This window comes from Terrapene carolina, unplaced genomic scaffold (genome assembly GCF_002925995.2).
Source record: "Terrapene carolina triunguis isolate 2854851 unplaced genomic scaffold, T_m_triunguis-2.0 Scaffold234, whole genome shotgun sequence".
In the NCBI taxonomy this organism is placed as follows: Eukaryota; Metazoa; Chordata; order Testudines; family Emydidae; genus Terrapene; species Terrapene triunguis.
The window spans coordinates 7131799-7158591 of NW_020664585.1; the positions used below are offsets into that span (position 1 = coordinate 7131799).

The following is a 26793-nucleotide window of genomic DNA, read 5'->3' on the forward strand; positions in this document are numbered from 1 at the left end:
GGTTGCCAGTGGGGCCCACTCCGGCTCCACCTTTACACCTGCTGCCACATAGGCTGCACTTGGCCCCTCCTCCCTCCCCCTGCACCTGTGGGGAAGCAGAGCGCGCCCTTCACTGCCGCAAGCTGCGCATGCGCCTCCTCCTCTCCTCCCCGGCTTGGAGCGCAATGGCCCGTTCCTGTACGCCAGTCGTCATGTACGCCACGTGACCGGAAGTAAGGGTTCCACTCTGCCCTAGCAACCGTTACCAAGGGCCTGGTAACTAGGAGAAAAACTCTTGGGGAGAAGAAGAAGGAGGAGGGGGGAACGACAACGGGTAGCTGGGGCAGGAGGTCAGGTAACGGGGGCTGGGGCGAGGGGGTGGGGTCCTCCGGGGAGCAGCCTGACCCCTGCAGGGAGCAGCGCCGAGGTCCCTTGCGGTCGGCCCCGGCGATGGGATAGATACAAGGGTCCCAATCCCAGCAGTCCCGGCTGTTGGGAGTAAAATGGGGAGGCCCGGGCAGCTATGGGGGCGTGTCCTACTCTGGAGAAGGATCAGACCCCCCCCACCCCCCGGCATCCCGGGGGGTCGGTCTCTGTTGCAAGGAAGAATACAGGGGCTCCCGGCAGCCAGTGGGATCAGGTCCCTCTGTGAGAATTGATATGGGTTCCCCCAGGTCCCCAAAGGAATCGGTCCCTGCTGAGGGGATTGATACAGGGTCCCCATCAGTCCCACTCTACAGAGTGATGAGACACCCCCCGCCCGGCACTCATAGGGGTCAGTCCCTGCTGTGGGGAGGATCTGGCGTCCACTGGAATGCATAGGGCTTGTTCCTCCCTGTGAGGGGAGGATCTGGGATTCCCTTGGCACCCGTAGGGGTCAGTCCCTGCTGTGGGGGAGGATCTGGGGTTCCTCTGTCACCCATAGGGGTCGGTTCCTGTGTGGGGGAGGCTATGGGGTCCACCTGGTACCTATAAAGGTCTCTGCTACAGAGACCCTATGCAGTAATTGCAGCCAGGCTGGGATGACCCACAAGGGCTTCTTGAGTCCATGAACTACTTTTTGCTAGTAAATACAAATGTTTCAATGTACATTTCTTTCTGTGGTCTAAACTAAAAGGTTAGGTCAACCTAGCTAGGTCGTTCAGGAGTGTGAAAAATCCATACTGCTGAATGACTAGTTAAATCAATGTAACCCCCCGTGTAGACAGCTCTAGGTCGATTGAAAAATTCTACCATCCACCTAATTACCACCTCTCGGTGAGGTGGATTAGCTATGCCCATGGGAAAACTCCTCCTACTGGTGTAGATAATGTCTGCACTGAAGTGCTACAGTTTCAAGTGTAGATAAGCCCTCATGATAAAAGGCAATGTATTAGACAGGGTTTGCGTGCTTCCTATCTTGCAGCATCCCTCTCTCCCCCTAGCTCTATGCATCCATCACAGGAGTTTTATGGCCTACAGAGGTTCACATATTTCATTACATCTGTTCTACTGAGTGGATTTTCCCCCCTCCCGCTCTCTCTTCTGCAGGATTATTTTCAGGACCCAATTATGAGTGATCAAATCAAATCAATTGTTGAGAAGCTCAATAAGGAGCCTTTTAAGAAGAACTATAATTTAATCACATTTGACTCACTGGAGTCAATGCAGCTATTGCAGCTTCTCAATGATGTTCTGGGGGAGATTGACCCAAAGGTAAGGATGAAGTTTAAACATGGGCATTTGAAGGCTTGCTCTCAAGAGTGGTGGAAGCAGAAATCTTATGCAGAAAATCTCCATTTAAAGCTAATTTTGTATATTTTATGGCATATGTTTGCTTTCCATGTGTAGATTGTGCTAGTCTTAAAGAGTTAAATGTGCACATCCAGAAGATGATCCTTTCTATCTAGTTATTTTTTGGCAAACTAGAAAATGCTGAAGACCAACCATCTTAAATTTCTGATTAGAAATCAGAATGTGAATCTTGATCTTATTCATATTTACATTTCTTTCATCTAAAGGACAAAATTCTGGCTGGCTGTTGGTCACATGTATAGGGTGGGAAGTGATAAGAAAGTGAATTCTGGGATGCAACTTTCACCCTTGTGCCCAACAAAGCAAAGGAGCTGACAGTCCACAATCCATCTTCCGGTTCTATGAGTGCTGACCTATGGAGGGGAATAGGTTTTTAGATCAGAAGGTGTGGGCCATATATCTGAGTAATGACCTTGCCCACAATGTAATCGTCTTGTCAGGATTACTGTTACTCTTGGCAGAAGTAATCTGTATGACTGGCAGACTGTGGGCCTATGGCCAGCCAGAATACGGCTCTGAAATAAAGTTGCCTAAGCACACATATGGGGAAAGAGTCCAAAGGGAGTCAGAATTTGGCTCTTAGAGTGGTGTTCTGTATGTGACACCTCACTTATGTCAGTCACATGTTATAATAGATCATATAATGGGTGGATCAAGTCCCTTCCTTTAGATCTGTGTGACTAACAATTTGACCTATGCATGGTAATACAGTATTTGTTTTTTTGCTTTTCAGCATGTTGTTGACATTAGAGAGGAGATGCCAGAGCAAACAGCTAAACGAATGTTGAGCCTTCTTGGTATCCTTAAATACAAACCTCCAGGAAGTATTACTGACCTGTAAGTATCAGCTTGTTTATAGATAATGGCAAAATAAGTCATAAGAACATAAGAATGGCTATACTGGGTCAGACCAAAGGTCCATCCAGCCCAGTATCCTGTCTACCGACAGTGATCAATGCCAGGTGTCCCAGAGAGAGTGAACCGTCCTAACAGGTAATGATCAAGTGATCTCTCTCCTGCCATCCATCTCCACCCACTGACAAACAGAGGCTAGGGACACCATTCCTTACCATCCTGGCTAATAGCCATTAATGGACTTAACCTCCATGAATTTATCCAGTTCTCTTTTAAACCCTGTTATAGCCCTAGCCTTCACAACCTCCTCAGGCAAGGAGTTCCACAGGTTGACTGTGTACTATGTGAAGAAGGACTTCCTTTTATTTGTTTTAAACCTGCTGCCCATTAATTTCATTTGGTGGCCCCTAGTTCTTATATTATGGGAACAAGTAAATAACTTTTCCTTATTCACTTTCTTCACACCACTCATGATTTTATATACCTCTATCATATCCCCCCTTAGTCTCCTCTTTTCCAAGCTGAAAAGTCCTAGCCTCTTTAATCTCTCTTCACATGGGACCTGTTCCAAACCCCTAATCATTTTATTTGCCCTTCTCTAAACCTTTTCTAATGCCAGTATATCTTTTTTGAGATGAGGAGACCACATCTGTACGCAGTATTCAAGATTTGGGCATACCATGGATTTATATAAGGGCAATAAGATATTCTCCATTTTATTCTCTATCCCTTTTAAAATGATTCCTAAAATCCTGTTTGCTTTTTTTAACTGTCTATTTTAATTGCAGACAAATACTAAAATGATCTACTCTATGTAAAAATATTGTATGTCTTCAGATTTTATAATTTGTTACTTGAAGGTCTGTCTTATTAATTCTTCTGCCATTGCCAATATCCTTTTCTTGGCTCAAAGAGAAAATTATATATTTGTACCAAATTCTCTCACTTTCAGACTCATTCATCAATATATCTCTATTTAGAAGTTATTGTTTTGTTCTACTGTTTAAATAGTAGTGTCAATCACTCAAAGTATAGAAACTGATTGTTCCACTTAATATGCAGATGTTCGGAAAATATTTCTTCCATTAACCCCTAGGAGATGTATAGTATATGGCACACTTTGCTTGTGGTAGTAAAGAATTGAAGGGCTTGGGAGTTGCTTCTCAATCCTGTCCTTGTTGGTTTGCTCCACACTTGTGCTACCTTCGCTTTTGTATCTTGTGATATTCAATAGGTTAGCCAGTAGAGGGTGCTGTATGACTAGTAGGGTCATCACCTTCCCTTAGAGACCAGGCACATCAGTCTGTACTGCACTCATCCTGTACCACTTTGTAGTCTGGTAACCCAGGCCATTCTCAGATCTTCTAGTTTTCTGGAGGATACCTCAGAAACACAAGATCCATTGCTGCAATCTTTGTTCACTGACTTCTGTGGGAATTCTGCCTGCATAAGGGCAGCAGAATCAGGCCCGAGGTCAGCAAACTGGCAGCAACATTAGAGAAAAGCATTAGCAGGTGGGGGAGGGAATCATAAAAATTGCTAATAGTGTTTGTTCCAAAGCAGTGTTCTTTAGTTGGAGACTTACTGTTTTTTATTATTATTTAGGAGTACATTCCGCCAGGGTTTAGTTATTGGAAGCAAACCTGTGATTCATCCTGTCTTACACTGGCTCCTTCAACGGACTAATGAACTCAAGAAAAGAGCCTATCTGGCACGTTTCTTAATTAAACTTGAAGTGCCAACTGAGTTTCTTCAGGATGATCCTGTGGCTGACACCAACAAACAGGTAGTGTTTTAGATGAATTTGTTACCCAGCTATTATTTTAAATTAATAAAATAGGTAAAAGGAAGGGCAAAAAGGGATGGTTTAGGGGATTATTGCTTGGGTAGACTAAGAAAAAATTTGATTTGAAAAGTGTGTTAGCTACACCTTTTAAATAAGTGGTGTTCAAAAGCTTGTTAACACCTAATGTACACAGGGTTTAACACTTTTAAAAAACCATGACCAAGTTTTTAACATCTGAGCTAACATACATTTTTCCTATTCTAGACAAGACCGTGGAGTTTTTCCTGTAGGTAACTCGTAATCTGCCCCCGGACATTAGTGACTACATGCCATTGTCTTCTGATTGCTTTTTGATTACTCAAGTAAAATGCATTGGTGGGCTATCCAATTTCTAGCAGACAGATATCTATGTTCTGTGGATAAACAGAGGACTTCAGTTGCCAAGGATGACATTCCAGCATTTTGTTGTGAACCTTAAATGTGCATCTTAAGTAATCAAATTGGGTGGGTCTGAAATTTAAAGCCAATGAAATGTAATTAAGATGTGTGTTCAGATTTATATTATCTGAGTTACATGGTTACTCAATTTCTATGCAGTATTTTTAGTGCATTTCATTAGGTACAGGCATTCATGAAATCAATATTATGGAATGTTTGTAACAAGTAGCACTCATTATACTTATGCATCATGAAAGCTGTATAGCTGCATGCAGGTTTGGACAACCCTTCCCCCCCCCTTTTTTTTTTTGTTTACCATCGTCAATCTCTGATTTTATAACTTTAAAATAACTAAACAGAAGCAGCAGTTAGAAAAAGGAATGTAGATTGTATGTTTGTTCAGTATGTGGCAGTCCTAATTTGTATAAATATCCAACTCTCTTGTTTCCATTACGTAAATTGTGTTCCTTTTTTGGGATTAGAATAATATAACTATATTATTAAACTAATACTGTACTGACTAGTTCAAAATAGAAGCTGGAATAATATACCAGCTTTTATGCAATTTGACGTTATCACGTGAGAGTATTTAAATGCTGATGAAGTTAATCGAGTTTCACTGACTGTATCTGGCTATGCAAATGTACAACATTGTATTTTAGGGATAGACATCAGCAATTGACAAATGACTTCTTGGAAGTAGCATAGCTAATGCAGGTTTCTTTGGTATATGGTACTTTGCTTAATTGTATTTTTCCAATTACTTAAGCAGATGACTTGAAGAAATTACCAGTTTCCAGGCCATGCTGTGATCTGGAAATCAAATTGGCTGTAGTTTATATTAAATAACCAAGAAAATATAGACCTAAATCTCTGTGGCCAATCTTTGATGAAATTGCCCCCATGGCATTGATAGTCATGCCATCACTGAACCTATAAGCTTTCTTGGGTTGCTTGTGTGTGTCTCCTGTTGCATGTGCTGTGTGTACTCCTTCTCCAGCTGCCACTGGTAGTTCAATCCAATGAAACTGGCTAACCATACTCTTGTTATGGTCCAACATACTATACTGGCCTTCACTCAAGTGTATAAGCCTCTCAGCCCATGAGCTATTGAGAGGTGGATCATCTGAGTACAGCCTCTTGCCTGGATTGTGCCTCATTTGGAAAGAGGAATCTGTCAAGCAACAAAAGAAAGCCAAAGAAAATACCAACTATGCACACTTCACCATGAGTATGTAACTATCCAGTGTCTCTGGATCCCAAATGAAGAAGGATCATAGAAAATAGAAATGGAAAAGCCCTTCCAGATAATCTGATCATCCACAGATACCAGTGCAAGATTGTTGTTTATAGTATACTTTTCTAGGGCTTTAGCCAGTCCTATTTCAAATGTCCCAAGCTCTGGACTTCCATCACTGCCCTTGGAAACTGTTCCACAAGCTAACTGATCTCTGTATATGAAAGCTTTCATTATCATCATCATCAATTTTTCTTGTATTATTATTATTATTATTTATCATTTATACTGCCATAGTGCCTAAAGGCGACAATTTCACCCCACTACTCCAAGGCTTGTTTACACAGAATGTTACTGCATAGTAAGCCAGGGTGTGAATCTATAGCGCAGCAGTTGGCCACACAGTAATGTCCTAGATGGACAGTACCACAGTGTACTAAAAGTTCTGTAGTGCACTTTGAAATCATCCCGTTTCAGTCAACACTACATCAAAGCACACTATGGAACTTTTGGTGTGCAGTAATAGTGTCCACTGTAGATTAATATCTGGCTTGTCATGAAGTAATGTCCCATATAGACAAGCCCTTAGTCATGTTTCTACTCCCACCTCTTTGTAAATAATTCCTTGTCATCATTGATGCATACATCTTATCGTGTCTCTCTCTCTATTTGTCACTTAGCCACGCTACATGTATTTCATCTTTTACTATTTTCTTGTAAATCAGTCCCTCAAGCCCTTAATAATTTTGTTGTTGTTCTCTGAATTCCTTCCACTTTGTCAGTATGTGTCTGATATTGAAGTGCCTAGAACAGAATGTAGTATTCCAGTTGCTATCTCACCAGAGTTATTTAGAAAGGAATAATCACTTCACTGCTTTGAGATATGATACTTTTCCCATATTGTGTTGAACATTAATATCTAATTTGCTCTTGTAAGGGAGTAAGAGAGCACTTGCATGTCAGTTTTTAGATTTCTCCATCTTATTTAATGTCTGTGTTTCTGTGGGCATTACCTTTCCCTGGATGTTGATTTGCATTTTTCCAAATTTAATCTAATTTTATTTCCTATCTATATTTCTAAACTCTCTAGGTCTTCTGGTATTATTTCTTTACTTGCACTTACTTTCACATTGACTCTCAGTTTAGGATCGCTGGTGGGAACGCAATGTCTTAGAAGTAGCATGCGGTATACTATCTTCTATCAAATCTATTGTAGTATTTATACTGCCCCACTCACTGTAGCATCTGAGCACATTGGTCTCAATTCTGCAAGGGCTAAGCACTCTGGCCCCAATTACATTCTATGGGACTACTCACATGCTTAAGTGCTTTGTTGGAGTGATGCCAGAGTGGTCAGAACCTTGCAGGATCAAGAAGCTTGTGAAACTTGTATTTGCATTCTCAGATCAAGATTTTCCTCTCTGGGCTGTTAGGGTTACACAGGAAGTGTACTCAGACCTAGGGAGAGCCATACACCAACCGACCAATAACTCTTACTGAGGACATACATGGATTATCTCCCCATGGAGCCAAGCAAGTCTTCCTTAGTTAGAACTATGTTGGCTGCAATATGTGTCACTGAGAAAAGCATTAAAGCAGGGGAGAAATTGTGGGGTTCATGAGGGCACCCTCAAATAAAAGGTTGTTCGCTGCAATGATGTAATAAATGTGAATGTTTGTTTTATATGTTGACTATTTTTCAGATGAGAAAACAGCTAAATGACCCTGTGTGCACATATGGTATTACTAAAAAGCAATGTAGTGATGTGCAACCTATTAGTACAGTGCTGGCTTTGAAGTTTTTCTTTCCTTTGTGTTTTGTAGTATGAAGATCTGATGGAAGCCTTTAAAAACTTGCATAAGGAATGTGAGCAGCTCAAGACTTCTGGCTTCTCCACTGCAGAAATAAGACGGGTAAAAAAAAAAAACCCCAAAGGAAACCATAGATTTGCAACAGTTTTGTCTAGATTGTATCTTAAGTCGGTTTGTTTCATTTTCATCAGTTCCATGGGCCCACTGCAGTACCTAGTGTGTAGGGGTCAGCGCTAATAGATACTGCAGCTTTGTTCTGCTTAGCTGGACTAGTTCTCTGCTGACAAAGGAAGACGAGACCTAAGGTCACGCTCAGAACTAGGTCTTCTGCAGCACATTGTGAAGCAGTGCTGCCAAGTCATAGGACTGGCCTCAATAATAGATTTTCAAATATTAACACTACATTTCCCTCTAAACGCACATTGTCTATAAAACCTCTTTCTTTAGTAATGTAGGATAACATTTTCAGAAGCACCTAAGTGACTTAGGAGTCAATTGAAAGCAACAGAAATGTTGAAAAGTAAACTCAATTATAAAAGTTATTTCAGTTATGATAATCTAGGTGGTGGTATTAGTAAATAACGGTATTTTCATAAAGACCCTAATGGAGCAAAGCACATGCCTAGCTTTTCAGTGGGGCTGCTCGCGTGCTTAAAGTTAAGCATGTGTTTAAGTGCTATGCTGGATTGTGGCCTAAATATATAGTCACTGTTTATAAACCATGGGTCTGATTACTGTTCTCACTTGCCCTTCTTTTACAGTGATGTCTCTCCATTGTTTTACTCTGTTTCTCCTCTCACATCATTGTATCTCTTTAAATGTAATTTCACTGGAAAAATGGCAGAATGCAGCTCTCTTATGTAACTGAATGCAAAACTGGAATTCAAACATCTATCTGCATAGAAGTGGACATGATGGCAGCTTTTAAGGGCATACATGTTACAGGATCAAATTTGGAGTTGTCTTCATGTTTTTGTTTTTCTAATCATCAAAGAAATCCATGTGCTCACATTTTAAATGTGCACAATAATTACATGGTGAATGCTATGCTGTCATCTAGCCTGTTCTACATAAAGATTATGAGGGTTGGAGTGATAAGACGAAAGAGAGCGGGACTGGAGCCTTGGATGATTAGACCATGAATCAATGAAGTTGCAAGTGTATCAGTATGTAAAAGGACAGATTCAGATTTTGCTTACTCCACGTTTACGTGACTTTAACAGAATCTGGCCCAACTCCTATATTATAATATAATATTGTAAGTACATTAGTATTTTGTTTGTTTTTGCTGCTTTGTAGGATATCACTGCAATGGAAGAGGAGAAGGATCAGCTCATCAAGAGAGTGGAGCGTCTTAAGAAGAGGGTAATGAGAGAAGTAACATTTCAGTGTCACAGTCCTTGGCTTGCAACTCTGATTTAGGAATGCAAACAAGGATTAAGATGAACATGCTGTATGTCTGAGGAAGGAATTGAATAACTAATTGACGGAAAGGGAATCTCCCTAGGCAATAGTCCAAAGCTTTTAAGGACCTTGAATCCAGTGCCTTACTGTCATCTCTAAGTAGCAATATATGTGGAAAGGAAGTGCTAAGTGGCTTTGTGAGACACATGATCACACTAATTTATTTCTCAACTATCTGACAGTAACGTGCACTATTTATCCATGTGCTGTAGGTGGAGACGGTGCAAAACCATCAACGAATGCTTGAAATAGCAAGACAGCTTCGAGTAGAGAAAGAGAGAGAAGAATCTTTAGCCCAGCAGAAGCAAGAACAAAAGAATCAGGTATCCATGTAAAAGCAAATCTGTTAAACATAAGGAAAGAAATGTTTGGCTTTATTTGGGGATGAGCCCTAGGCAGGTTTTTAAAAGAGTAACACTGAAGATGATATTAGGTGACCGTGTCTAGATGCTCCCCCAGGAAATTAAAACCTATTTTTAATAGGAATATTTTAGTAAATTTCTATACTAGGGGCTTGATCCAGCAGGGTGCTGAGCACCTCTCAGGACTGTTTGGCAGTCTTAACTGCTACTGACATCAAGGCCACTTAAGAACTCTGTGCTCTATGCCATATGATTGTATTTCTGAGAGACAGAGAGTTGAATTTATCGTAGTGAGGAAATATTGATTTGATGTGGTTTGTACTTGTATGCGTTTCCATTAAGATTAAAGATGGGAAATAGCAGAAACAAACACAATGGCATTGCACTAGCCTGTTGTGTGGGATGTGGGTTCAAGAGTAACCTTGCGATTTTGTCTTTCCAACTTGAAGAGCATGTGTATCATAGATATAACATGCTTGATTGGAAGTGGTTCGTATCAGAATGGCAGGCTGGACTTTGCTTACAGGTCACACTGACAAAACAAGACTTTTTAACGAAGTCCAGTGCTGTCTGATGGCATTGTTTATTATACCAGCTAGCCAACTTCTGACGACTAACGTGAACTGGCAAAATGTACTTTGACTTTTTCTTTCAGATTTTAATATTGCAGGCTTCATTTGTGTTTGGCACTTGTGCAGAAGTTAGTGGATTCTTTCAGCTGTTGAGTCCTAGCTTGACATCTGGGTTAGACCACAAGTAAAATGAACTTGATGTTCAGCTAGTTTCACTTCTTAGTGGATATTTGTCCAAATCACAAAAATACTTTTCAAGCAGGTGCTGTTTAGCAGCAAACTTGGCAGTGTCTTTGCAAACTTGGCTCAATATTATAGCGGGTTGCTGCGACAACTCATCCGCATTGCCAAAACACTGTAAGGATACTTATCCAGTACCTCCCTTCGCTCTCCCTGATCCTAGTTACTGTTTTTTGTCCATGAATACTTCACGAACACTAGCATCTTTTGATTTTAAAAAAATTGTTAAATGAGTTTTTGTGCCATAAAGAAAAAATCACTCGGATGTAGCTCAAGAAGTTTATATTCTTTAATTCTAAAATGCAACAAATAAAACTAAATTAATTGTTGAAGCATTTGTTTTTGCATTGTAAGAACATACTACCTTTGTCTTGTGGAACAGATGTTCTCTAGGTGCAAACTGTTACCATTTTTTGTATTTTGGGCATCTTGTTGATATTATATTTTGTTGTTGCATTTCAAAAGAGTACATATATTAATAGAGTCAATTATCTTTTATAAGCTGTTCCACGCGGAGCAGAGGCTGCAAAGAGTGCAGCTCCAGCTGAAAGATATGCAACATGCAGTCGTGGATTCAAAACCTGAAAGTGAGTAACAATCCATAAATGTTGCTTTTTATTTCTCTTGAAGTGCCAGAAAGGAACTTCAAAGAGACAAAGAAAGAAACAGTTTGTACAGTGAAGAGCTTACAATCTTAAATTTGGTCAGCCCTGGCACAAGAAGGAATGAGGGAGACAAATAGTAGAGAGGGATGGAGTGAGGAGGGAGGGGTTAGAGTGATAGCAACATGAGTGTCTCAGTTTAGGCATGTGCATGCTTTTGTGGCTTAATTAATTTTTTTAATGTTTAAAGAATAAAATATTCAATATTAATGATCATATAGTAGAAAGAGAGATGGCTGGAATTAAAAATGACCAGTGTTGTAAAAGTAGATGGATTTAATACAAACTCGGTTTTTTAAGTAGGAAGATTTTATGTGGATCATGTCTGTGACTGGGAAAGAGAATATATAAAATACTGACTTTTTTAGAAATGAACATGTACATGTAACGTTGTGATAAGTATAGTCTTGTTTTCCATAATTCCCTTCATTTGACAAAATATTTGGTTGAAAAAAACCGTTGAAACATTTTTATAGCTGGTAGAGAAGATCAGCACTGTAGCTTTTATGAAACTTGAAATAAAGTCAATTTTCAGTAATACTTACTTCCCAGTGCACAAATTGCATGTGGTGCTCTGTTCTTTCTATATCAGCAAAAACAACGAGGAGTCCTTGTGGCACCTTAGAGACTAACACATTTATTTGGGCATAAGCTTTTGTGGGCTAAACCCACTTCATCAGATGCATGGAGTGGAAAATACAGTAGCAAGTATATATACACAGTACATGAAAAGATGGGAGTTGCCTTACCAAGTGGGGGGTCAGTGCTAACGAGACAATTCAATTAAGTAAGTATCATTGTCTAGTGACTGGAGCACAAAAACGAGGTTCAAATCAAGGTTCACTTCCCATCTATATGTCTGACGTGATCTTGGGCAAAACACTTCTCAATGTCTTGGTTTCCTCTTCTATAGTATGCAGATGATGCCTCATAGGATTCGTTAGAGGCTTAATACATTAATGTTTATACAATCACTGAGGGTGAAATTCATTGCTGTATACAGGGTTAGCACAGGACCTTGCTAGTGGATCATAAACCTTGAGTTGACCCTTTTCCCAGGGTAGTTAGGATGGAAGGTGCTGTATAAGTGCAAATTACTGTTATTATGGTATTAGCCATGAAAAGCTATGGCCTGGATCCTGCCACTGTTCCTGGACTTCTGCCTCTGTGTAAAGCTCTGTTAGATTATGGGACACACTCAGAGTTCCACCCGCGTAACAGAATCGGGGCTGTGTTGCCAAATAAAGTGTTGCTCTTCCCCTTCTGGTACTTTAAATGGTCTGCTAGCAGCACATAGATGAATCAGCTGGTTCAAATTCTAGGACACCAAATCCTCTCTCAAAAAGTAGGGCGTCTAGTTTTCAGCAGAGTGCATTGTTTATCTTGAAATGTACAGTCTCCTTTACCAAGCGTTCTTAGTCATTGTTCATAGTTGTCCAGTCAGATACCAAGGTGATAGAAATCTCAGATTGAACACAGAATTTACAAAACAGGATGTATGAAGGAGGTCTAATTCACATACTGTTAAAATAAATGAATACGGGTTCAGTTTTTATATTGTATAGTAAACCGAATGAGAAGACTAATGCCCTCATTTCTTACTTTTAAGTCGTTTTTAAAAAATTCCTCCTGGAAATATACAGTGGAGAAGATAATATTTGCACACACTTATGGCTTGGGGGCTGAGGAAGCAGTGACTTGCAAACTTCTTTTTTTTTTATTTTTATTTTTTAACCTGGTTGAAGTCTGTAAGAAAGCTGCACAAATGGGATAGGAATCAGGTCTTAAAATGGTAATATACAAAATGGTGAAGAGATTGAAGAATTTAATTCTGTATGGCTGAAAAAAGAAAAATGGGGATGCAGCGTCAGCATGTAAACTTCAAATGGAACCAAAAAGGGATCTGAATTACATGCTTTACTCAAAAGAAGTATGTAGGGATTTTGTAACCGTTCCATTTTCTCAGGAGTGGTACTCAGCTGCCAGAGATGTTGCCATACCAAAGCTACGTCAACATTTCTGCACCAGTTCCAAGTTTTTTTTTTTATTATTATTTTTAGTCTAATGGAAACTTTAGGGGTTAGTTTTGTCTTAGCTTACAGAAGAAAAGGCAGCATAGTAAAAAAAGTCAGTAAACTTGTCATTTCATCATTGAGATAAAAACACAGATTAGGTTAATATATTGAGATCTCATCTTCTACCTTGCTTGCAAACGAGAACCAAGTGTTTAGAGATTCTGGCCTAAATCCTGGTGTCCTTACTTAAGTAAAGACCCTGTTTTGACTGAGTAAAGACTCCAGGATTTGGGTTTCTGATTGTAACTAGCGTTGGGGAGAAGCAAAGGTACTGCTCTCTAGAGCAATTACTGGTCCTCTGTTGCTTTTTACAGATTCAGACTAACACGGCTACCCCTCTGATACTAGAGCAATTACAACATAACCAATATGGTTTACAAAAATTAAATTAGATGACATATAAGTGTATTAAGTAGGGTTTAATTTATTGCTTTGTTGGTCTGTAGTTGGAGCTATTATATCTCTTAAATGTTTGGCTGCAGCTCTTTTAGTCAGGATGTCTATTCCTACCACTTCAAATCCATGTCAGTTTAGAGGCTGTCTGAAAGCAATGGAGTCTCACTGAAAGTTTGGTATTTTCTCCCCTAAAATCATTCTCCTCCGTTTTAAATCTGTATCAGATTCTTTCACTTCTGACACAAGGAGAAAAATCTGTTTAGTGAGTGTGTTGCTCTTCAGCGGGAGTGCTTAATTGGGAGCATTCTATCTGTCTTTCTAATACATACTACTGTGATCTAATTTTGAATTATTTTTCTCCATGGTTACATCAACACTTCGAGCTGGGGGTGTAATTCCCAGCTGGAGGAGACATACTTACGCTAGCTCTCATCAAGATAGTGTGCTGAAAATAGTGTGTGTCACCATGGCAGCATGAGCAGTGGGAAGGGCTAGCTGCCCCGAGAACGTGTGTAGGGTCTCAGGTGGGCAGCTAGCCTGTCCCACCACATGCATTGCCATGGCTACACTCTATTTTTAGTGCATTAGTTCAATGAGAGCTAGCACAAGTATGTCTCCTCCAACTGGAAATTACACCCCCCAGCTTGAAGGGTACACATACCTCATATTATGAACTAAAATGAAGTTTAATTTTTAAGAAAAGTTTATAAACATGGAACTAGGTCACTATTTCTTATTGTGTCAATGTGCAATTAGGATCGGTGTGCTTTAGCCTTGCCAGGAAAATATTACAGCTAATTGTTACTAGAGGTTTTATTCTTCTAGAAGTGTAGCTCGGGTAAGTGATTTAAAAAGACGTATTGTACCATGAAAAATGGTTGACCATTGTACTAGTCTATATAGGTTTTCTGTTAAGTGTTTTGAAGTGACTGTTCTCCTTGGTTTCACTATGGCACCCCATCCCGGTTTCATTAAGTTCAGCATTTCTTAATATTTTGTTTAACTGTGGAGGCAGTTGTTGCTGCTGTTAGTATTAAAGTATGTGGCATGAATTTGCAGTTTCTAATTTTTTGCCCAGGATATGACATAGTATTTTTGTTGACAGTGGTCAGTAGCAGAGTGGTTTGAAAAATCTAACTCATGCTTTCTCAGCAAGATTGCCCTCGATTTGCTTTGAATATCTCTGCTGGCATAAACACAAATTGTTAATGCCAAGAAGGGAACTGAATTACTTAAATTCTTGGTTCTTGTCCACTGTAGAGAACACCATTGTTCATTTCATTGGCACGGATACCGGGATGTGGATGACTAGCTGTAAAATATTGATTAAAATAATGTATTAAGATGACTATCGTTGATAAGCAGTAAAATTGGTACACTTGGTCAAATTAATAAATAGTAATAGGATCAGAGGAATAGCCACTTTAAAATACCAGTAAAAAAGGAATTACTTCATATAAACTGTATCCAATATTTAACCTTACTCTGTACATATGATGAAAAAGAGAAGCATGAGATGCCCTTATTAAAATACATTACATTTAATTTAAAAATAGGTTACAAAGAATTTTTTAATTATATGTCATTATAAATGCATTGTATTTGGTTCACTGAAGTTTCTTCCTCTATATTCTTAGGGACAAATTCTTCCCACAGATCCTCATGTTCAACTCCCACTTATAGTCAAAGTTGTGTATTATAGGGTAGATTCTTGCCCGTAATTAAAAAAGAAGAGTTAATTTAAAAAAAAGAAACCAGAGAAAGAGCTGATTGATTTGGTGTTGACAAATAAGCCATATTTTAATGGGTTTCTCATACACTTGCATTGAAATCAGGCTGGTGTCCCCAAATCCCTAACATTTGGATGAGGGATATTGGTATTTTTCACATTTTTTAATTTCACTTTTTATTTAAAGAGGACAGATGACAATAAAGATAGATTCAGGTTCTTATCCATGTCACTGCTTCAACCCTGAGTCAGTGGGCTTGGCTCAGGAAGTTTTTCTGGCAGTTGGGATGGGGGATAAAGACAGTCCTCTCCCAGGTCTTACTCTAATAGCAGAACAGCACCCCCGCTTTTATAGGACCTGATTCAAAGCCCATTGAAATTGGTGGAAAGTCTTTTGTTGACTTCAGTGAGCTTTAGAACACAGCCACAGAACACAGCTCTGTAGTGGGCATGGAGCACCCAACTCTCCTCATGTAGTAGAACCGTACCAGCCCTGCTGTATTTCATCTGGTATGTGGCTGTGGAGGCAGAGGGAGGATTTGCTCCTGATACCTTAAACTCATGTAGAATCTGATTCTTCTCCCGTTGAACTTAATGACAAAATTCCCATTGACTTCAGCTGAGGTAAGATTGGACCATCAATCAAAAAAAAATTATTAGTTAAAAGCTGAAACTCCTCTCCTTAATGTGCCCCATTGTGCTTAGACAGTTCACAGATGTCCCTGACAATGATGTGATCTAGCACATATACAATATGTGCTGCAATACAGAGGCATAATAATATTATAATAGCTTAATCCTTAATTTTTCATTGCTTTGGTTTTGGGTTTTAATTAAGACCATTTGGGCCAGATTTCAACCTTGGACTGTTTCTTTATGCCAATTTTTGCAGGTACAGATTATTGATTGACTTTTGCATATGCAAAAGTGAGTGCAGAAATCAGAGAAAACACTGAGACTGATTGAAAAATAGCCCTTAAAATTAAAGTATGTCCTTTGTGTATTTTTATTATTATTTATTATAGAGGAGCTGATAGCTACACATATACTTAGGTTGCTTACCACTTTCTGTAATAAAAAATTCTAGCATACTTTTTTGAGAAGCTCTTGTTGGCAGCAGGCCTTTCAGTGAGCAGAAAGCCCTTGAGCCAGAGAAGAGCCTTTTCTTTAGCAAACCTGAATAGAATTTCATGGGCCAAAGTCCACAATCCTACAGTAAGGAAAGAACACTACACTATTTAGAAAAACAATCTGGGTGAAAAGGGAAGTGAAAGAAGCTATAAAAAATTTAAATAAATATCAAATGGAAAAAAGGGGCAGTTGTTAGCAATGAATATCAATTTATAAGATAGGAATTGTAGAAAATTGATATAGGAAGTAAAGGAACAGAAGACCTCAATGGCCGACAGACTTAAGGACAGTAAGAAGTTTTTAAAGTATATTAGAAACAAAAGGAATCTGAACAAAGATATTTGTCCAGATGGAAATGGTAAAATTGTCAATAATAACGCAGAAAAGGCAGATGTCTTCAATAAATATTTCTGTTCTGTATTTGGAAAAAAGCCAGATGATGTCATCATGTCATATGATGATTAAATACTTTCCATCCCAAGAGCAACTCAGAAGGATGTTAAACAGCAGCCACTAAAGTTAGATATTTTTAAATACCAGTTCCAGCTAACTTGTACCCAAGTGTTTTAAAAGAACTGGCCGAGTAGCTCTTTGGACTGTTAATGTTGATTGTCATTAAGTTTTGAAATACTGGAGAAGTTCCCAAGGGCTGGAAGAAGGTAAAATTGTGCCAGTATTTAAAATGAGTAAACAAGATGACCCATGTAATGATAGGCCTTTCAGTCTGACGTTGATCCCAAGCAAAACAAATACAGGACTTGATTCATATCGAAGTAAAGGACGGTAATATAACTCGTGCTAATCAACGTGTATATGAAAGTGGATCTTGTCAAACTAACTTAATTTTTTTTATGATATTACAAGTTTGATTGATAAAAGTAATAGCATTTGTGTAATATACTTAGACTTCTGTAAGTTTTGACTTGCTAGCACACAACATTTTAAGAAACTGGAATGTTATAAATTCTACGTGGCACTTTCAAATGGATTTAAAAGCTGGATAAATTGTAAGTCTCAACGTGTAATTATAAAAAGAGATTAATCATTGAGCAGGTGTGTTTCTAGTGATGTCCGACAGGGGTTGGGTCTGGCCATATGCCGTGTAACATTTTTATCAGTGACCTAGAGGAAAACATAAAATCACCACTGATAAAGTTTGCAGATGACACAGAACTTTGGGGCAGTGGTAAATAAGAAAGAGGACAGGTCACTGATACAGAGCTGTCTGGATCACATAGCAAGCTGGGCACAAGCAAACAATATGAGTTTCAATACAACCAAATGTAAAGTCATACATCTAGGAACAAAGAATGTAAGCCATACATACAGGATAGGAATCTCCATCCTAGGAAACAGTGACTAGTACAAAGACTTGGGGGGGCCATAGTGGATAATCCATGAGTTAAACATGAGCTCCCAGTGCAATACTGTGGCCAAAAGCATTAACAAGATCCCTGGATGTTTAAACACAGGACTATTGTGTGGGAGTAGAGAGGTTATATTACATCTGTATTTGGCACTGGTATGATTGCTACTGGATTATGATGTCCAGTCTGATGTTCAGAATTCAAGAAAGATGTTGAAAAAACGGAGAGTGTTCAGAGAAGAGTCATGAGAATGATTGGTAAACATGCCTTATAGTGAGAGACTCTCGGAGTTCTATCTGTTTGGCTTATCAAAGAGAAGATTAAGGGGTGACTTGATCACAGTCTATAGGTACCTAAATAGGAACAGAAGTGTTGATAATCGACGGCTCTTCAATCTAGCAGATAAAGGTATAACAATTTCCAATGTCTGGAAGCTGAAGCTAGACAAATTCAGACTGGAAATGTGGAGCAAAATTTTTACTGTGAGGGTAATTAACCATTAGAACAATTTACCAAGGGCTGTGGTGGATTCTCCATCACTGGACATTTTAAAATCAAGATTGAATGTTTTTCTAAAAGGTATGTTCTAGTTCAAACAGGAATCAAGGCAGAGAAGTTTTATGGCCAGTTTTGTGTAGGAGCTCAGACTAGATGATCCCAATGGTTCCTTCTGGCCTTGTAATCTGGGAGATATAAGCTTTTGAAATAATCTTTTTCTCTCTGTCATTTGCATTGCTCAGGAAAATTTTTGTAGCATGCATCAAATAACTCAGGCCCATACCACTGCCAAAGCAACAGTCATATGCACTGTACTGGGACCCCTGAGGGGGAGACAACCTCTCAAGGATGAGGAAAGAGAGTCAGAGCAGCTCCCCGATAACCCTCTTGGACCTAGCGCATGGCCCCAGTAGACATCCTCCCTTTGGGGATAACAGCTAATACTCCTGCTGCCAGCTAATTCAGTTAATCTTGTACCTGAAGCTGTGCTGCAGTGATGAAGGTTCAGAGTTCAAATCTTTCACTGATGCATGATGAGGGGCAATGTTACCGTTGCACATAGTAAAATTTGGTTTTACCTTTTTCCTTTTAAAAACCCCTCAAAGAAACAGGAAATTACATACCAAAAAACTACGTTAAAAAGATATGACTGTGTTATTTAGGTTGCTAACTTAAGCACTCAAAAGTTAGGAAATGTCACAACCTTAATTTGGCCCTTTTGCGTATTCATTATGATAGTCTTTCATTACATGGATATATACTGTTTTCTTCCACGGGACCCCTGCTTCATTCAGTGCCTAGTATGGGTGGTGGTCAGGAAATGAATCAGGACTGTGTAGTGGAAATGTCTGTACCATCCATACCTTATGTGCTATAGAAATTGGAAGTGGTGAAGAGAACAAGATGGTGACTGCAGGAAGAGAAGGGATGATCTTATGGTTAAGGTATGTGAATTCTACGCAGGAGAAGTCCGTTCTAGACCTGCTTATGTCATGGTCTTCCTGTGTGGTGTTGAGCAAGTCACTTAAACCAAAATTTTGTCAGGAGGCCACTAACAGTATGTTCCTCTATTTAAAAAAAAAAAAAACAAAAAAAAAAAATCAAAAAAAACCACAGATTGGTTAATGTTTCAAACGTTTATGGTACAAATTTGCACAATTAGCAGCTTGGAAAGAACTAAGAGTCTGAGAGCTGAGGCAAGTCTGAATTTATGTTCATTAATAGAATCGGGGCAAGAAAGTTGCCTAATTCCTGCATAACTGAGCAAGCACTAAATAACTCTTCACCCACTCCTTTCCTGTAATAAAAAAATCTGAATGGAAAACATTAGGAATTGCTGTTAATAGCTTTTCACGAGTAAATATGGGGTTGGCAGAACTCAGCTAAAATAACCTTAGGGCACTGAGCCAAACTTACAGTGCAGCTTGTGTATAGAGAGACAGAAAGTCAGAGTTGAAAAAATTAAACAAGATTTTGAAGTATGTAATGGAAAGATTTAAAGTACACTTGCTTCTCTGCCTTCTAGCCTGGGAATTTGAAAAAAGCATGATTCACTGGAAAACACTGTTTTTAAAAGTTTCAGTTAAACTGCAGAAATAGCATTTAGGTAACTACTTCCCCATATGTCTAATCCTACAGAGAGTAAAATATTCCAAAATTATTTGTAAAGGAAACCAAGTAGATTAGTCATCAGTCTTCTGTTTGCACTTTCCCATCAAGTTGTCAAGTTTTGACTTGTTTCACGGCTTTACTGTACCTTCAGGAGCATTCAGGGTATAAGGAGCAATCAAAATTTAGTAGCTTGGTAATAGCTATCAGATTATTGGAGGAATAAGCCCAAATAGAAGCAGGTTCATAGCCCCTTGAAGCCAGTTGGTCCCTGCTCCTCTGGAAATGCTTGATTAGAATGTTTAGCTTGATTACAATATGTACAGTGGGATATTTAGAAATGTATATCCTTATAATAAAGATGTAAGTAGCATTAGATATCAAGAATAATATTTGAGGGTCATGGTGGATAATCAGCTGAACATGAGGTCCCAGTATGACTCTTTGGCCAAAGAGCTAATGTAAACCTGGGATGCATAAAAATGGGAATATAGAGTAGGTGTAGAGAAGGTATTTTACCTCCATATTGGGCACTGGTGCGACCACTGCTGGAATACTGTGTCCAGTTCTGGAGCCCACAATTCAAGAAGGATGTTAATAAATTGGAGAGGGCTCAGAGAAGAGTCATGAGGATGATTAAAAGATTAGAAAACATGCCTTATAATGATAGGACTCAAAGAGCTCAATCTGTTTAGCTTAACAAACAGAAGATTATGATGACTTGATTACAGTCTATAAGTACCTACAAGGTTAACAAATATTTAAGGGGCTCTTCAATCTAGTAGATCATAGAAAGTTTATGATCCACTGGTTGGAAGTTGAAGCTAAACAAATTCAGACTGGAAATAAGGCATACATTTTAAGAAAGAGTAATTAACCATTGGAACAATTTACCAAGGTTCATGGTGGTTTACCAATCACTGGTAACTTTTAAATCAAGACTGGATGTTTTTTCTAAAAGATCTGCTCTAGGAATTATTTTGGGGAAGTTCTATGGCCTTTGTTATATAGGGGGTCAGACTAGATGATCTAATGGTCCCTTCTAGCCTTGGATTCTATGAATCTATAAGGTTAAATATATTGTAATCTCCCTTTCTTATTTAAAAGGAAGTTGGAAAGCTAGAAATCAGCCTAAAGTAAAAAAAACTAGCAGTTAGTGTCAGGGTAACTCAATTGGCATCACTTTTGTTTCCAGGCCAAGGGCCATGATTATATATCCCAAACCAGGGTTTTTGTTCCTATTCAGTGCTGATGCTGAAGTTTAGTACACTGTGTATGTGGGAGAGGTTGCTGCAGTTGTAGAGGTGCTGTGTTTCTGTTGAAACACTAACCATGGGCAGAAGGGACCCAACTCTGATGAAAGGCCTGGTGAAAGTTAAAAATCACAGCATGGTGAAAACCCTGCCATGCTGGCCTGCATTTCCTTTTGATAAATCAGATTCTAATGGGCAAGGTGGCAGGTGAGCTATTGCTGAGTGCATAATGGCTACTGCATGAACCTACACATTCTATCCCAGTTCTGAAGTCACCATTAAGGCTGCATTTTTATTTATTTTATTTTTTAATAGAAACACTTGACATTTTCCATCAAGTAAAACAGTAAATTTTGTAGGGCAATATCTATTTTCTAAGCATGTTTAAATGGCCAGTATAAACAAATTATCCTTATAAACTGCTGGAATGGAAATGAAGAATTCACTCACTTTTGGGTTGTGTCAGTTTTACTTCATTAATAGTACTGCTTTCTGTGGAGGTGGCTTTCTTCTATGTTTTTAAGACCCTTTCCTCTCTTCCAGCTGGTTTAGTTCCCTTAAGGCAGCTGAAATGAGGACCCCCACCCTTTCTGTCTAAAAAAACTCTTGAGAACAGAAAGGCAAAGAGGATCTGGCCCTCCCCATTTTCCAGATGTAAATAGCTGCAGGAGAGTCAAGACCCCTTTTCATAGGTCTGTTTCTCATTTTGTTTTGACCTTCTCCCTCTGTCATTCTTAATGACAAGGCCTCCAGACCCTCAGCCTGAGAGAACCAAAGGGCAGGCCAGCTGACTCCAGCCCTGGTCCCATTCCCACCTGCCTCCTGCATTTCCATCGCTGTCTCAGCAGGATCAATCATATCCATGTGTCTCAGGTTTTTCCCTACATGTGTGCAATAAGTGAAAAACTGGCAGAGTCTGAATTTCATGTTTTTCTTGGCATAGCTAATTTAACGTTTTCTGTAATATCTGTGACAACCATGAAAATAACAGTCATGCTTCTAAAGCACTTTGGATAGCTACAGCGCCACTAGTCTTTTTTGTGTCCATCAAACCGATGAAAATATTCTAAAATACCTCTCCCCACTGTCATATTATCTTGTGTATGCTTTCCAAATCACAGTCCTTGGCACTAGTATCTTAAAGAACTAATTGAGCTATTACCACCTACTGTCATCAGAAGACTGTACAATGTAATTTTAAAAATCTCACAGCTACTTGACAGAGTAAACTAATTTCCCACTGGTTGTGAATTTTACTTATCTGGATGTATTAATGTTCCTTTCTGAATTATCAGGAAAATAGGCTAACCTACGATACCTAGCAAGAGCAAAATGGTCAGAAGCTTGGTAACAGGCAGTGCACATCAGGCTTCTACAGAGCAAACAATGCTCTCTCCTGTTGCATCCGTGGACAGAAACCTCAGCAATTTCTTCTTGTCTTTTTTTCTATTTCATTTTTATTTTCAGTATTCTTAGTCAATGTACAGTTGTGTGATTTCTTTTTTTAAGAGAACCGGGACACCACTCTGGCAGTTTGAAAGAGACTTAAAGAGAGCATAAATTGCAATTCATTCACTTTTAGGCTCCTGTACCCTGCCAGAGCAGTGTAAAGGGGCCTTATTGTAAATGAGAATCAGGCTGAACAGGGTCGGAGATTATCAGAAATCTGCACATCAGACAGGACAAACTCTCACAAAGGCCCATGTTAGAACACTTACAAATGCTTATTAAAGATAATGGGTCAAATTCTAGACCTGTTCTATTTTGAGTCACAGATAGAGGGAGGGGGTCAGGTATAGTAATGGTGCAGAAGTGATGCTAAGAGCGGACAGACAGAGATTCCTTTCCTCACTTCCATGTAATTCCTATCTGGGGCTGAAGTAATCCACGTGTGACTGGGATTATCTGTGTGCAAATCTACATCACGATGCCTACTTTGATGCTCCGACCCCGGAGGTCCTGAGCCGTGAGAGTTTTAGAGAAGCCCTGAGCAAGCCACCAGACTTGTGCTGTGCTTGGCCATCCCTTTTTCTGAATACACATAAGATGGATACACACAAGCAGCCTATATTTGGTCATCCTCTTCTAAAACTTCGTATACATGTAGTCTAAAACCACATCAATTTTAGCATAACAAAAAAGTACTACAGAGCCCAGTTTTCTGAATGAAATGGGGCACATGGTGTTTGTTTGAATGGGGTATAGTGAGACTTTTCATGTGAGTGCTGTAAATTGGAGATTGTATCCAAATTCAGATTAATGGAGTTTCACAGAAGAGGGGGTTTTATTGTAGTTAAATCCTGAAGAAGGAAATTTGGAAGGGAAACACATGTAGTTTGCTGTATTATATGTTAGTCTTATTTAAAAAGAGAACCAGAATTTAAAGTATAAATTAAAACTAGGTATTCCTTTCAGTTTTGAGAAGCGGGCTCAAGCATTATGCTCTAATTATTGTAATCTGTTGCTAAATAGCTTGATGTGTTGGTTAAATTACAGTTATTATGGAATGAAACCTAATTACCCTCTACATTCCTTTGTTTAGACACATGTTGATTTAATATTTTTTTTCAAGGCTTAATGAAGAGACTGGAAGAGGAGATAAAGTTCAATTCATATCTGTGCTCTGAAAAATTTCCTAGAGAACTAGAAAGTAAGAAGCAATCATTGTATTTCCTACAAAAAGTGGTTTCAGAGCCAGCTATGGGTCAATCTGATCTCAATGAACTTGAAACTAAGGTATGTTGACTAAAAACCCAACTAGTTTGTCTTCTGGACTTATATAAGCATCAACTGTCTTATTTCTGCCCTAAATCCTTGAATAAATGTTTTTAATTCCCAAACATAATTACCTTCCTTTTTCAGAGAAAAGAAAAAGTATGAGTTGCTGACTCAACCCAGGGTCTGGCATTACTCAAAACCCCACCTTACAAAACTGTTTAGAAAATTGTTTTAGTAATTTGGGTTTGTATGAATAGAGATATTCATTTATTATTGTTGAAGGCCTGATTTTTCCCCCCCCTCCCCCGCCACTCCTTACATCAGTTTTATACTGGTTTTAAGTCCATTAACTTCAGTGTAGTTACATTTACATAAAACCAGTGTTTAATAGAGTGGAGAATCAGATCCTCAGTATGTAGTATATCACTGACATTTCATTTTAATGCAATGTGCAGAGGTGTGAAGATAATTTGCATACTTGGATAACTTGCATGCTTTTTGTTTCAAATGGTAACATCTCCGCTAATTTGTTGATCAAAGCTAATATATTTGATTTACTCTTTATTACAGTTTTTCAAATGTCAGAAACTGAAGCTGTTCAGATCAGCTAAAATCTTTGATCATAATAGATTTCTTATTTGCCTAGGAAAATCTAATGCTTAGTAAAACTGAATATTTATTTTTTATGATCCACAGCAAAGTATAATTTATAAAAGAAAAATTGGCATAATGTGTGGAGTTCTATCTGCAACAGAAATAAGTTTGCATATTTCCCTCAATTATTGCATCAGCCTACATGAGAGAATAGATGTGTAATGTAATGCATCTTAGAGTTACTATTAGAAATGTAGTGAAAAGTAAAATACTGTTTAATGGTATATATGTTGAGTATAAGAAAAGCTTGCTGCAGCCTTAACTACAGACAGGCTAATGACTCTCCAAATGATTTTTGTACAGTGTTTGGTAGAAATTTTTTCTCCCCAACCTAAAGCTGACCCTTCATGATCTCCCCAAATGCCTCCAAGCCTTGACGTGGCTCATGAAAGATGGGGAGTAAAGAAACTGAGGGTGAAATCCTGGCTCCATTTAAGTCAATGGGAGTTTTGCTGTTGACATCAGCGGGGCCAGGGTTTCACCCTGCAAGTCTTTGTGATAGATTTTAATGATAGTATTTAACTGCGTCCCAGCAGTTATGTGTACAAGCTACTCTAATATATGCTTTAAAATACTTTGTGATAGTGTAATTAAGCCCCTCACTTTATCTGAAGAGCTGGGAAAGAGTGGCTGTGGGAAGAGTGATGCTTTAGCTCACACTGTGATAATAACGAAGTATTCCACACTGGTGTAATGAAGGAGGGACAAACTTCTAAATGGATAGGCAATTTAGAGGTGATCTAGTGGGAAGAAAAATAATCTGGAACCACGAAAAGATCATATGCCTACAATGCACTAGGGAAAGGAAGGTACAAGAAAGAGCTACATGTCTAGCAGAAGTGATTGAAATCACGAATGCTATTTTGATTACAAGAATCACACCGTGGTGGATGGCAGAGGCTCCAAAGGTGAATCACACCGCTATTGTAAGGCTTCAGATCTAATCTGTAGTTTAATAATGGAGTCATTCTTAAAGAATATACCAATCAGAGTATGGGAGGACATGGTGCTGTCATTGGCTTTACTTTGATCAAAACAGAGGCTGCTGGTACCAGACGCTGTCCAAGCCGGATGGGTGCATCCAGGTCTGCAGCATGAGTTCATACCCTCCACCCACCTCAGCACCACCTGCAGCTGGTGTTGATGCCTCTTCCTGAGCTCGGTCGACGCTGGGCAGCTACCCGATTTAGACCCCCCCCCCCCCAAACCTCATCTTCACTTCCCCCCATCTCACCAAGAAGCCTCCTTCATCCCCATCCCCAAAAGTCCCTTTCCCACACTTAATGCTTCTTTCAGCCCAGCCAGCCATTCCAACACCTCACCCCCAAGGGCAGGACCTGGCCCTCTTCCCCCTAGCCCAGCATACCATGAGAGGAATTTCTGGGGGCATCCCTCATGGGGTAGATCACTCTCAACCCCTGGGCCCAGTCTGGGGATTACATTAACTGAGATTAGCCCAAAGGGGGTCATGGCATTAAAAAGTTGGGAATCACTGATATAAGGGAATTCACACCCATTCCAACAGAGAGTTAATGCCTTTAGAAATAAAAAAAAGAGAATCCCACATAGAGGAGGAAGAGTTCAGGAATCTCAGTATTTGGAAGTCTCTCTACACCATTATTAAGCAATAGTCTTGACATATTTGGTCTTCAAAGTACACATCTGTTGCCCGCAGAATTGCTAGGGTAGTGCCCAGTACCATGCCTGTGTTACTTTCAGAGTTCCCTCTGATTGCAGCACACTTTGACAGGATTTGCTTATTAGCACATATCTTCCTAGGCAGCAGAGAATTAAGGCAGGATGCCTGGGCTCTGGGCTCCATGGTTAGAGGGAACACCCAATGCAGTCAGAGTTAGAGTATCAGGTATCCGTAGATGATCATAGCTCCTGTTGACTGGCTGCCAGCTAAGGTGGGCTCACAGACGAGGAAAATCAAGGTTTTGGGAGAAGAAGCAAAATGAGCCCGTCTTGGAGGAGTAGAAGGAACATACTGCGCTGTTGGGGTAAGTGGGTCCTGGGATCTTCAGAATTATAGTGGAACTGGGCACCATTTAATTTGAATCAATCTCCTCTTCAGACTAGTGATAAATGGCTTATTAAAGAAGAATTATAGCTGGTCATTGATATAATCAGGGCACACAAAGCAATTGTAACATCATCCCT

General features: G+C 39.3%; 1 protein-coding gene across 2 annotated transcripts in view; it reads left to right on the forward strand.

Annotated features, from left to right (window-relative positions):
• Positions 1-294: 294 nt before the first annotated feature.
• The window catches only part of IFT81 (intraflagellar transport 81), a 60049-nt gene continuing 33550 nt past the window's right edge, over positions 295-26793 (forward strand). Inside the window, exons 1-9 of one of the 2 annotated variants that reach the window (XM_024196110.1) lie at positions 295-329; positions 1510-1674; positions 2507-2610; positions 4234-4414; positions 7914-8003; positions 9201-9266; positions 9578-9688; positions 11042-11126; positions 23831-23994. In XM_024196110.1, coding sequence (XP_024051878.1) covers positions 1531-1674; positions 2507-2610; positions 4234-4414; positions 7914-8003; positions 9201-9266; positions 9578-9688; positions 11042-11126; positions 23831-23994 — 945 coding nt within the window. In that variant the 5' untranslated portion in view covers positions 295-329; positions 1510-1530. Of the gene's footprint in view, positions 330-939; positions 1675-2506; positions 2611-4233; positions 4415-7913; positions 8004-9200; positions 9267-9577; positions 9689-11041; positions 11127-23830; positions 23995-26793 lie in introns of those variants that run through there. The other variant, XM_024196109.1, reaches the window with a different exon arrangement.